Source organism: Paramisgurnus dabryanus, chromosome 19 (assembly GCF_030506205.2).
Source record: "Paramisgurnus dabryanus chromosome 19, PD_genome_1.1, whole genome shotgun sequence".
Classification (NCBI taxonomy): domain Eukaryota; kingdom Metazoa; phylum Chordata; class Actinopteri; order Cypriniformes; family Cobitidae; genus Paramisgurnus; species Paramisgurnus dabryanus.
Window position 1 is genome coordinate 3,262,927 of NC_133355.1, and position 13,817 is coordinate 3,276,743.

General features: G+C 44.2%; 1 protein-coding gene across 1 annotated transcript; it reads left to right on the forward strand.

The window, feature by feature from the left end:
• Positions 1–8,593: 8,593 nt before the first annotated feature.
• On the forward strand, positions 8,594–13,419 carry klhl7 (kelch-like family member 7). The gene is made up of 11 exons (XM_065284118.1): positions 8,594–8,829; positions 9,086–9,188; positions 9,336–9,429; positions 9,510–9,634; positions 10,770–10,945; positions 11,082–11,256; positions 11,564–11,706; positions 11,801–12,041; positions 12,130–12,331; positions 12,408–12,505; positions 12,611–13,419. Exons 1-11 carry the CDS (start codon positions 8,689–8,691, stop codon positions 12,928–12,930), a joined length of 1,818 nt encoding a protein of 605 aa, XP_065140190.1. The 5' UTR covers positions 8,594–8,688; the 3' UTR covers positions 12,931–13,419.
• Positions 13,420–13,817: the final 398 nt, after the last annotated feature.

Genomic DNA, 13,817 nt, shown 5'->3' on the forward strand with positions numbered 1-13,817 from the left:
ATTGGTTCTTTGGAGCTGCCCGGGTTTCACAACCCTCTCCACCGGTGCCTTTCTTCCCCGAGGTGCACGAGGAGCTGACTAGAACCTGGAAGTCGCCGTTTTCTACGAGATTACGGCCGTTTCAGCCCTCCCCCCTCACCTCCCTCACCAGCGGAGCCGCTAAGGGTTATACGGGGATCCCTCCTGTGGAGCGTGCGGTCGCGATGCAGCTGTGTCCGGCTAACGCTCCCTCTTGGAAGGACCGCCCAACCCTCCCCTCTCGTGCCTGCAGACAGTCCTCCGGTTTAACGGGCGCTGCCCACCAGGCATGTGGAGAGGCGGCTTCAGCCCTGCATGCTATGGCGTTGCTGCAGGTTCACCAAGCGAAGGCCTTGAGGGATCTGCACGAGGGAGGACACGACTCGCCTGTCCTTTCGGAGCTCCGGGCTGCCACTGATCTGGCAGCGCAGGCAATTGGTCGTGCCATGTCCACGATGGTGGTCCAGGAACGCCACTTATGGCTATGTCTGGCGGACATGTCGGATGCGGAGAAGAACAAGTTCTTGGACGCTCCAGTGTCCCAGGCTGGCCTCTTCGGTGAGTCGGTGGAGTCTTTTGCCCAGCAGTTCTCCGCCGCCCAGAAGCAGACAGAGGCGATCGCTCAGATCATGCCCCGGCGCAAGCGACCTGCATCTCGCCCTCCAGCGCCGGCGGCCCCGTCTGCTCCTCGCCGAGGGCGCCCTGCGGCGGCTGCCTCCACCCCCCCCACTAGAACATCTTCCAGGCCACGGAGGGGGAACAGCCGTCGGCAGCCCGCCCCGCCCGCCCCACCCGCTTCCCGTGGTAAACGGAAATCGAAGCGGCCCTGAGACGGGCGACCTGACATCGGATGGGATCACTCTTCGGGAGACGGTGACGGCATCGCTCCCTCCACCGGTAGAGGGCCGGATGGAGAATCCTTGGTTTCGTTTTGTTTTTGTTCCGCCGGCTTCTCAGCCGGCACCCACAAAACCACAAAAAGAGTGCATTCCTATTCCTTCTCCAGGTCTTCAGAGGATCGAGAGAGATGTGAGCGGGCATTCACATGCTCTTCCTCCCTCTCCTCTATCGCCAGCGGGTGTTCTGAGGAGTTCCAGCTCTCCGCTGAGGAGACGGGACCACCAGCACCCTCATCGGAGTCTGTGCTCTCCGCTGAGGAGACCAGACGACCGTCACCCTCAGCGGGCTCAGGTCAGTGTCACACACACACATACTGTAGATACTTATGCTGCCTCAGCAGACGTACCGGCAGTACCACCTGTCCCGCTCCGCCGCCCCCCCGCGGGTACCCCGGTAGTGCCGTTAATTCCCCTCGTACGGTCCCTGGGGGCTTGGCTTCAGCTTCCCAGCCCGTCTCGTTGGGTTTTACGCACTGTCCGCCTCGGTTACGAAATACAATTCAGCCGGCACACACCCAAATTCTCGGGCATTCGTTTCACCACGGTGAAAGCGTCCGATGCACATGTACTGCGTGCAGAGGTCGAAGTCCTGCTGGCGAAGGACGCGATCGAGCCGGTCCCTCCAACCGAGATGAGATCGGGCTTCTACAGCCCGTATTTTATAGTACCCAAAAAGGGCGGGGGGTTACGACCGATCTTGGATTTGCGCGTTCTGAACAAATCTCTGCAGAGGAGGTCTTTCAGGATGATAACACCGAAGCAAATATTCAATTCAATTCGCCCCCAAGATTGGTTTGCGGCTATAGACCTGAAAGACGCGTACTTTCATGTGTCCATTCTCCCTCGTCACAGACCGTTTCTCCGGTTTGCATTCGAGGGACGGGCATACCAGTACAAAGTTTTACCGTTCGGGCTTTCCCTCTCTCCCCGTGTGTTCACGAAAGTAGTGGAGGCGGCGTTAAAACCCCTCAGAGAGATCGGCGTTCACATACTGGCTTACCTCGACGATTGGCTTATAATAGCGCATTCTCGACGGACGCTTTGCGAACACAGAGATTTAACGCTTCGGCATCTCGCCCGTTTGGGTCTTCGGGTCAACTGGGAAAAGAGCAAACTCTGCCCCACGCAGAGGATCTCTTTTCTCGGCATGGAACTGGACTCGATCGATTTATCGGCGCGTTTGACAGAAGAGCGCTTCCAGTCAATTCTGACTTGCCTCGGTTCATTTCGAGGGAAGAATGCGGTCCCGCTGAAACAATTTCAAAAGCTCCTGGGGCATATGGCAGCAGCAGCGGCCGTGACACCGCTCGGGCTGCTCCATATGAGACCGCTTCAGCGTTGGCTTCACGATCGAGTCCCGAGGAGAGCGTGGCGCGCCGGCATCCATCGTGTAACCATTACACCTGCGTGTCGCCTAACATTCCCCCCGTGGTCGGACCCCGCGTTTCTCAGGTCCGGTGTGTCCATGAGACAGATCGCTCGGCATGCTGTTGTACATACAGATGCGTCCGACACGGGCTGGGGTGCCACGTACGACGAGCTTACAGCTTCAGGGGTGTGGACAGCTTGCACTGGCATATCAATTGCCGAGAGTTGTGGGCAGTATATCTGGGACTTGTACGCTTCGCTACGGAGCTGCGAGGGAAGGATGTACTAGTACGCACCGACAACACTGCGACCGTTGCGTATATCAACCGTCAAGGCGGTTTGCGCTCCCGTCACCTGTCGCATCTCGCTCGTCATCTCCTCCTTTGGAGTCAGAAGCATCTGAGGTCCCTTCGTGCCATTCACATTCCGGGCTCGCTCAATACAGCAGCGGACGCGCTTTCTCGAGCTGCGCGCCCCGGCGAATGGCGACTCCACCCCCAGACGGTCCAGCTAATTTGGAAGAAGTTCGGTCGTGCGCAGATAGACCTGTGTGCGTCGCCGGACGGTACCCACTGTCGCCTATTTTATTCACTAACCGAGGGCAGCCTCGGCGTGGATGCGTTGGCACACAGCTGGCCGCGGGGGGTGCGTAAATACGCATTCCTTCCAGTGAGCTTTATTGCGCAGACACTGTGCAAAGTCAGGCAGGACGAGGAGAGCCTTTTACTGATCGCCCCGTACTGGATGAGCAAGAATTGGTTTCCAGAGTTAATGCTCCTCGCGACAGCCCCCCCCTGGCGGATTCCCCTGAGGAAGGACCTTCTTTCTCAAGGAGGGGGCACATTATGGCACCCCGCGCCCCGACCTGTGGGATCTCCATGTGTGGTCGTTGAGCGCGCGCAAGGTTTAAGTGATTTACCGCAAGCGGTATCTAACACAATCAACGCGGCACGAGCTCCGTCCACAAGACGGGCTTACGCGTTTAAATGGAACCTTTTCGTCACCTGGTGCTCTTCGCAACGCGAGGACCCCAGAGAATGCCCTATTAACATCGTGCTTTTATATCTTCAACATAGGTTAGACGGTAGGCTGTCACCCTCCACCATTAAAGTTGATATCGCTGCTATTTCTGCTCATCACTCACTTATCAACGGCAGATCAGTTGGCCAGCATGATTTGGTTATTAGATTTCTAAGAGGCGCTCGTAGGCTACACCCCTCGCGCCCTCCTTCTATTCCTCCCTGGGACCTGTCCATGGTGCTGAAAGCCCTTCAGGCCCCCCCGTTCGAGCCTTTGCAGTCTGCGAGTCTGAAGCTTTTATCAATGAAAGCTCTGACCCTGCTAGCATTGGCCTCAGTGAAGAGAGTAGGGGATTTACATGCATTCTCTGTTGACGACTCGTGCCTTCAGTTTGGTCCTGCTGCCTCAAGCGTAACATTGAGGCCCAGACCAGGCTACGTGCCCAAAGTTCCCACCACTCCTTTCAGAGATCAAGTGGTGAGCTTGCAAGCGCTGCCTCCGGAGGACGCAGACCCAACCATGGCTTTGTTGTGCCCCGTACGCGCACTGCGACTCTACGTGGATCGCACGCAAAGCCTTAGGACCTCAGACCAGCTCTTTGTTTGTTATGGTGGCCAGCAGAAAGGGAAAGCTGTCACTAAGCAAAGGATGTCTCATTGGATAGTTGATACTATCGCCCTGGCTTATAATCTTCAGGGTATTCCTTTCCCCTTTAATTTGAGAGCGCACTCCACACGGAGCGTTGCCTCATCTTGGGCTCTAGCTCGTGGTTCCTCGCTAACAGACATCTGTAGAGCTGCTGGTTGGGCGACACCTAATACGTTCATTAGATTTTACAGTGTTCGTATCGAGCCTGTATCCTCTCGTGTTCTTTCCTCACCAGGGAGGGCACGGAGAGCAGACTCGCACGTCGGCTTGCAGCCTCCAACTGATGCTTCATAACTGTGTCAGTATGGAAGGCCTTCAGAGCAAAAATGCGTAATGGTTTGAATTGCTCTTCCTCCGCTGCCTTGGCAGCCTTTGTTGCGGAGCATTGGCTGTCAGCCTTTCACTAGCTGTATCCTCGCGAACCTACGTGTCTGGCTCGGGCTCCACATTGTGTCCCACCGGGTTCCTTTGTGAGTATTTTTCCGTGGGGTTAATCCTACCAGCCCACGTTTCCCTTAGCAGAGCACTGCTTTGCTTACACAGCCACGGCTGTCTTTATTCTTCAACTACGGTTGACTTTCGCCCACCATTAGCCCTTAAGACGGGTGGTGGCTTCCGCAGTGTTCCTATCCCGCTCAGGTAGGGCGCTTCCCAGTCGCTGGCACTTCTGTGGGGTTAAAGGAACATCTAGTGCCCGGCCTTCTGCCTTAAAACCTAATTCTCCTTATCCTTAAGTGGAACCGGAGGGCTTTTACGCAGTCACTGGAAGAGGTCAGCCCCTAGTGGCGTTTTGGTAGGGATTCCCAATTTGTCGGTCACGACGTGACGTCGTAGTGACCGACTGAAAGGGAACGTCTTGGTTACGGATGTAACCCTCGTTCCCTGAAGGAGGGAACGGAGACGTCACGTCCCGTCGCCACAGGTGCTGCCACCTGCTGTTACGGCCGGTCACACTTTCCGGCTTTCTCAGCGAAAAAGAAGCTAATTTCCCTATTTGCATCTGCTGCTTATATGCGCACCTGGCGGGGCGGCGCCAGCATTATTCAAATATCTCAATGCCAAGTTCATTGGCGTTTTAGTAGTATTCGAAGCAGATTGGTCTCTCTAAGCGAGTTCCCAATTCGTCGGTCACGACGTGACGTCTCCGTTCCCTCCTTCAGGGAACGAGGGTTACATCCGTAACCGAGACGTTTTTGTGTGTGTCCTTTAAAATGCAAATGAGTTGATCTCTGCTCTAAATAGCAGTGCCGTGTTTGGATAGTGCAGATTAAGGGGCGGTATTATTATAATAAAATCCCCTTATGACATCACAAGGGGAGCCAAGTTTCATTGAGCTATTTTTTCACATGCTTGCAGAGAATGGTTTACCAAAACTAAGTTACTGAGTTGATCTTTATCACATTTTTTGGGTTGACAGAAGCACTGGAGACCCAATTATAGCATTTAAACATGGAAAAGTCAGATTTTTTATGATATGTCCCCTTTAACCCAACAGCTGGGTTTGTACCTTTTTGACCCAATGCTGGCTTGAAAATATCCCAGCAATTTCAGAGCGTACATTATTGTGTTTACAGTAAGCTAAAATAATGTTTTAATTGACAATATTTTTGACCCATGTGATGTCAACAGAAAGGTTGAACAAATCATTATTTTACATTATATTGAAACATTTTAAAGACATTTTTATTTTCTTCAAACCTTTTTCTTTCAAATAATCTGTGCTGATGGTTGTGAGCATGTATAAACTACATCTGAGTTTTGATTTTATGTTTTTTTTATTAAATCATAGTAAAAACCATTTGTTTGTTTATCCCCAGAGGAGTGTTGTTAGCTTCCGGATGGTGAGTCGCATTATCTGCAAAAACTCCACCGCAGTCAAACACACGCAGAAAAAATCTCAAATTTGTTGCGACAGCAGCTCGGCCACATGCAGTTGCATCATTTTGTTTCTCTATAGCTTCCCTTCATCCTAACCCAGTTTGACATTGTGTCCTCTTTAGGAAACCGAAATGTAAATGAAGTGATTGTAGCTGATGGAGAAACACTTGTGTTTTTGTTTAATGTGTGATGCAGGCAGCTTGTTATAGCCGTGTTTTCACACTTTCACAGTCGTGTGATCTGGCACAGAGCGGTGTGAAGACTGCAGAGGTTCTCGGCGAATCCCAAATTGAACACACTGCTTGCTTTCCAACTATTAAAGAAATCTTCTGGTAATTAATTTCTGCAGTCGCAGGCCTGCACGCCTCATTGAAGGCGGATTTGGCCCGGTGTCTTTCTGCTGAGTTTATATTTGTGTAATTATGTTATGTGAGGGGCAGAGAGCCAAGGCTGAATGTGTGTCGTTCATTACTGTAGTTAATCTCTTGTTCAGGAGATTCTGCTCTGTTAAATGTCTTTTAAAATGCATGAGTTTGCTTAAACAGAATTAAACGTGATGTCTTATCCACATACAAGAATCTAGCATGCACCCATCTATCTGACCTGTGCCGTCTTAATTAAAGAGAAATGAAGTGTTTGAGGAATGAATCGCCTTTATTCTGTTTTAAAACCCCAGAATTAAAAATATGCATTATGATTTCCTACTTGAGTGATTTTTGAACCTCTTATTATCTCTCTTTGTGTTCCTGTGTCGTTTTTGAGAGATCACCGAAAGGTTTGAATGTTTTCGCAGTGGATTGGATTTAATCTGAATACATTTGCATAATTTAAAGAGACAAAAAACAGGAGGAGGAGTGCATTTAAATGCTTGTACAGTCTGCACTTTCAGTCTTTCATATGAGAATCTGTTTTTATTCCCTGTCAATATTTTCTAGCTCAAGTGTCTGGTTCATACTCTATCTCATATTCATCTATTGATCTGTCTCCTATTGCTTTGTCTATATTTAATAGCATTTGCACACTAAAGCCACATTTACAATGTCATTTAGATAACATAATTTAACCTTATATAGAATTTAACCATCTATCTGTTTGTTTGTTTGTCTATAATTGTGTAATAATAAATAATCAAACTATTAACTGAAGAATTCAATCAATGAATGATTCTATAGATGCACCCTGCTGAATAAAAACAGCATCAAACCAGCATGGACCAGCATGGGAATTATGCTGGTCTATGCTGGTTTAGCTGGTGGTCTTACGGGTATGCTGGTTTTTTCAGCAGGGCAATCTGACTAACCAGATGACATGACTAGTAATGTATTGCACAGGTGGATGATGAGCTCGGTCTAATCACTTCTCAGACACTTGACAGCGGTTTGTTTGAAAGCTTTCTAAGATGAAGCAGGGCAGAAGTGTTCTGGTTCTTTAATAAGCAAACCTCTGAGAGGTCTCGTTTCTAAGATCTGAGGTCTGCTTTCTCTACCTCATTAAACACAAAAAAGCATCTGGGGTGTGTGTAAAACTCTTCATATTGAGTCAAAGGATAAATGCAAATGCTGTAGCACTGTGAGATACTGGACTTTCTTCCTCTCTTCTGTAATTGGCCTGTCCAGCCCATAACACTTTTACATTTAATGATCAACACACATGATTACAGGCCAGAACACAAGGGGGCGCTGCATCTCAATAAACTTTATTTTCTTACTTGTTTAAGAGATAGTTCACCAAAAAATGAGAAATTCAGTCATCATTTACTCATTCTTATGTTGTTCTAAACCTGTATAAATTTACTTATTTTGATGAACACAAAACAAGATATTTTAATAAATGATGGTAAGCACAGCTGCATTGACTTCCATAGTGCTTACTATCATTTTTCAAAATATCTCCTTTTGTTTATATCAGAAAAAAGAAATTCATACAGGTTTAGAACAACACGAGGATGAGAAAATGATGACAGAATTTTAATTTTTGGGTGAACTATCCCTTTAAGAAAATTATAAATGCTTGTCAAGGTAAAGACTTGTAGTAACGTCATCCCCTCATAGCCAAACAACAGTCGTAGCCTACGTTCTTAAAATTATTTTTGTTAATATAATGTTAATTTAAGGTAAATTGTTTATTCACAAATGTAAATGTACTAAATTAAAAACCTATTTTTCTGTATTTAAAAAATAATTTATTGATACCTACCTTCCTTCTTTACATTGCATGAAAAGCAAGCAGGCTTGTAAATTTGCTGGTCTGATAAAAGACTTTAGAAGATGAATGACCCCCTTTATTTATTTATTTATTTATTTTTACATTTTTATTATTCTTTATTTCCTTTTGTGTAATTTCTTCTCTGATTTTTGTGCGCCTGCTTTCATTTATTTTATTTTTTTCACTGTGTAACGAATATACATGCCATGTGTAAATGTACATATGTTCATAATAATAATACAAAATGAAATAAAAAACACACTAAATAAATGTCTTAAAATGATTATTGGCTTAGGCCTAGAACTTTTCTTATATTAACCCCTTAAAATGTTACATAATATGTAACACAATAAACTAGTGTTATAAAAATATTTTTAAGACTTCATCATAAAATATTATTTTGTTTGAATACCATAAAATTAACGCTTTCTATTTTTAACATGTCTGTTTAAGCTCGGACTTTTATTTTGACCCCCACGTTTTTCCGTTAAAATGGGACTTTTATGTTGACACAGCCATTCATTAAGCGGAAGAAGGGGGTTCATTTTACTGTCGCGTGCTTCACATCATTCATAAGGCTCACATTTACAGTTCAGAAGGCACACAAGCACATCTCTGGTTTTAATTGAATAAACATTGAGTTATATGAGTGATGAGCATGATGAGTTTGGCTTCCACGTCATGCGAGAAAACATCAGCACCCAAGAAGAAAAGCGAGAAGAAGATTGCGTCCAAAGAAGAATATAGATTATTGTCCAACATCATGGGAGTCATGAATAATTTGAGGAAACAGGTAAATCTCCTCACATACTGTATGCATTATATACCCTGAAATATATGACAAATGCATCATATAATCTGCATTATAGCATTGACATTACATTATGCATATTCTCTAGGTGATGTTAAATGTATTGTCAAGGTTTTAAGCACTTTAAAATACATATCTACAGTATAATCCAAAATCAAAACAATGTCTATTGTATTTATTAAGTCTGTGCATTTCACTGCCACTATAGATGTATGTGAACTTTGACCTGTGTTTTTAGGGAATCCTGTGTGATGTCATCCTGGTGGTTCAGGGAAAACACATCCTTGCACACAGAGTGGTGCTGTCGGCTGCGAGTCACTTCTTTAATCTCATGTTTACATGTGAGTCACATCAATGCATTACATCACATACAGTATATAACAGTACAACACAAGAACTGTAGTATTATCTATCTACAATAGACATTGTGCGTATACAGTATGCAGTGTGTAGACAGTCATTTATAGATGGTTTTGTATTTGCTGTAGCAAGTATGATGGAAGCCACGAATCATGAGGTGGAGCTCGGCGGGGCTGAACCAGAGATCGTTGAATTACTGGTGGAGTTTGTCTACACGGCGAGGTAAGACATGAACAGATACAGACGGTACTGCTTGAAGTAAACACGTGACAGTGATATTGTGAATATTTGTGTTGTTGTAGGATTTCAGTGAATAGTAATAATGTTCAATCTCTGCTGAACGCTGCTAACCAGTATCAGATTGATCCTGTGAAGAGGATGTGTGTAGATTTCCTGAAGGAGCAGGTGGATGCTACCAACTGCCTGGGTAAGACATCAACATCATCACTTGTGTCATATTATTCTGTTCAGCATATTTACTTCAAAAAATTATTTTCAAGAAAAAAATTCTTAGTATTTTTGTCTTGTTTTCAGTAAAAATATGTACAAATTCTTAAATTAAGATGCTTTTTCTTAATGAGCGAAACGACTCAAGAAAATAAGTCTAGTTTTAAGACCAAAAATATCAAATTTAAATGATTTTGTGCATAAAACAAGCATAAAAATCTGCCAATGGGGTAAGCTAATTTTTTCTTGATTTTACTGTTTAAGAAAAATGTTTCAGATTTTTTTACCTTATGCTATATTGATATTTTTGGTCTAAAAACTAGACTTATTTTCTTGGGTCGCTTTGCTCATCAAGAAAAAGCATCTTAATTTAAGAATTTTTACATATTTTTACTGAAAACAAAAAAAATAAGAATTTTTTTCTTGAAAATCATTTTTGCAGTGTTGAATTTGCTTTTATTTTCCCTTAGTTTTTTTTGTATATTATATTTATATCAATGATATATTGGACATACAGCAGAAATGTTTTGTGAGGAACACTCTGGGGTGCGTCTCAATTCTTATTTGTGCATCCTCATTTCCTTTCCATCTTCGACATGGGGACGGAGGAGACAAAGCGTTGTGAAGTAGGCAAAGCAAATGAAATGGCATATCCTCAATCTCTGTATAAAGTGCATTAAAAACCCAAAATATTTTCCAGGAACAGTAAAGATAAATACACACTTAAGTAAGGTTCATAGCCTTACTACATTAAAATAAAGACATTCTTAAAAGTGCTGTAAAATAAATATATGTGTCTATACCACGTATAGATTGGTGGTGTATACATAAATATTAAATATACTATCTGAAACAAGTCTACATTTACAATAATTTAATGATTATTACTAACATTTATTTGCGTTTAAAGATGTGATGATGTGTCATGTTTGGTTGATATAACACTTCTGCATCGCTCATGACTCCTCAGGAAGCCTCCTAACTCATCGCGGTACAATTAAAGAATTGAGATGTCCTACAAGATGATAAACTCAATCGGTTACCGGGTCATAGGATGTAGGACGTGTTTAAACGAGGATGCATATTGAGCACTCCTGTTTTTTTTTTTTTTTTAGGCATCAGTGCTCTGGCTGAGTGTTTGAATTGTCCCGAGCTGAAGGTCGCTGCAGATGATTTCATCCACCAGCACTTCACAGACGTCTATAAGATGGATGAGTTCCTACAGCTGGACGTCAAACAGGTGACACACCTGCTCCAACAAGACACGCTGACCGTCCGGGCTGAAGACCAGGTGAGACCTTCAGTCAGACCCTTAAATACTGTGCTTTGATCTGATTGATTGACATATTCACATGCTGTGGTATTACCCTGGTAAATAATCCAGTCATTAGTTTTTTAATGGAGATGATGGCGGTTTGTGCTTACAGATATACGACGCAGCTGTACGATGGCTCAAGTATGATGTGTTAAATCGGCAGCACTACATTGTGGACATTTTGGGGAAAGTTCGATTCCCCCTCGTGTCCAAAAACTTCCTCAGTAAGACGGTCCAGGCCGAGCCGCTGATTCAGGACAATCCAGAGTGCTTGAAAATGGTCATCTGTGAGTTATCAATAACTGAATGCTCATCTGTGATTATAATGACTTTATAACCATCATGTGTTCATTATCTCATTTATTTTATGTATTAATTTAAAGGCGGCGTGCATGATTTTGAAAAACACTTTGGAAAGGGGAGTCGGGCCGAGTGTTTGTTTAGGTGATTTCAAAAGTCAACATTGGCTTTCAGAGATCATGCACCCCACCTTTAAAATGTATTTTATTGTAAATATGTTATTTTGCATTGTAAATTTGTCATTTCATCAGTATGAATGATGAAGTTTTGCATGTCATGTTTTTTTTTTATCAGGTGGCATGCGCTATCATCTGTTGTCTCCAGAGGACCGCGAGGAACTCGGTGAGAGCAGTCGACCCCGCCGCAAGAAACACGACTATCGCATCGCTCTGTTTGGCGGCTCGCAACCGCAGTCCTGCCGGTACTTTAACCCAAAGGTTTGCGTTAAATAATCCCATATAACACAATAGAGCTCAGGTGCCATAGATTTATAGAAGTGAATGTTAAATCTGGACTATTGTGGGCTTTCAGGACTACAGCTGGACAGACATCCGCTGTCCCTTCGAAAAACGACGGGACGCCACGTCTGTGTTTTGGGACAACGTTGTGTACATTCTGGGTGGCTCTCAACTCTTTCCCATTAAACGCATGGACTGCTACAACGTAGTGAAGGACAGCTGGTATTCAAAACTCGGACCCCCAAATCCACGAGACAGTCTGGCCGCCTGCGCCTTTAAAGGAAAGATCTACACATCAGGAGGATCTGAAGTGGGTACGTTTGTGCGGATAATACAATAAAGAAGATGTTTAGATGATCAGAAGCATGACATTAATCTGTGTGTCTGTGTGTGTGTTTACAGGAAGCTCTGCTCTTAATCTCTTTGAGTGTTATGACACACGAACAGAGACGTGGAAGACCAAACCCAACATGTTGATGCCTCGCTGCAGTCACGGCTCGGTGGAAGCCAACGGTCTCATCTACGTCTGCGGAGGAAGTCTGGGAAACAACGTATCGGGTCGAGTGCTGAACGACTGTGAGGTCTATGACCCCGTCACAGAAGAGTGCGTCTGCTTTTAATGTTTTAATATAGGAACGGTGGCTTATCAGGCTCTTAAAATAACGTCTTATTTGTGTCAGGTGGAGGGTTCTGTGTGGGATGAGAGAAGCCCGGAAGAATCACGGTCTGGTTGTGGTGAACTCACGAATATATGCCGTCGGTGGGCAGAACACACTGGGTATGTTTCCTTTCTCTATGGAGAATATAACTGAGATTATTGCAATGCTTGTGTAATGATGAGCTCATGCAGTGTGTTTATGTTTCGACTGATCTGTGTCTCCAGGTGGCTTGGATTCGGTGGAATATTACGAGATCGGCAGTAACGAATGGAAGATGGCGTCACCGATGCCCTGGAGGGGTGTGACCGTGAAGTGTGCGGCCGTGGGCTCTGTCATCTACGTGCTGGCCGGGTTTCAGGGTGTGGGGCGATTGGGTCACATCATGGAATATTACACAGAGACAGACAAATGGGTGGTGTCCAGTAAAGTTCGTGCCTTCCCTGTCACCAGCTGCCTGATCTGTTTGGTAGACACGTGCGGCGCCAATGAAGAGGACATGAATTTCACATCTTTACCATCTTCATCTGCGGATGGGAGAATTTAGGGTTGCCATGGCGCCTGTTGTGGTATACAGATGCAGAACATACACAGAGATATTGACTTGGTATTGTGCAAAGACATTTGTTGTATTTTATATTTGCCATCCATTTGATTATGGATTAATGTCATTCAGATTAGACCAGTCAGGTTACTGGCTGAACGGCTTTAAGGAGAGCTGATGTTTTACAGATCACTTCCTAGATGGAAATCAGTATTTTAATGATTTTCATACTTTTAGCTTTATTCATTTGTGTTTTTATTATGGTTGTATCAACATTTTTGCTGTGTTTATATTGTGTCAAAGTTGTCACTTTTTTTAAGTAATGCTAATGTATTTATCTTTATGTTGCAGACATAGGAGAATACTGTACTGTATACGCTACAATCTTTTCTTAAAGTGAATTTATTAGTTTGTGAATTTTTTATAAGACAACCAAACTGAGTTGAGACTTTTATGAATCATTTCAGAGTATTAAAATAAAATTGTATCACCTGTAATAGCATCTGTTTCAGAAAAATTTAAAAGCATAACCTGTTGATTTAGTAAAGACACTCAGCAGTAACAACATAAACAAGTGGCTTTCGTGGTCAACACGTAACTTCAGGTAAACTCAGCTAAGAAAAAATAACAACAAAGTCCCTTTCAAGTGTTTAGCTAAATAAACAACACGTAGTTTACCTAGGAAACCAAAACATTTGTTATTTTCGACGAGGTATTTGTTCAAGAGTTCAGTTTAGCAACTAGTCAGTCAGACCATTAAAAAAACTGAAACCAGAAGTAAAGTTCGGACCAGAAGCAAATCGCCTCACCGCACGTGTGTCAGATGAAACCGTCTATTTTCCTTTCATTAAGAATTGTTGTTGTTATGTAATGCTGTATATAGGTATAAG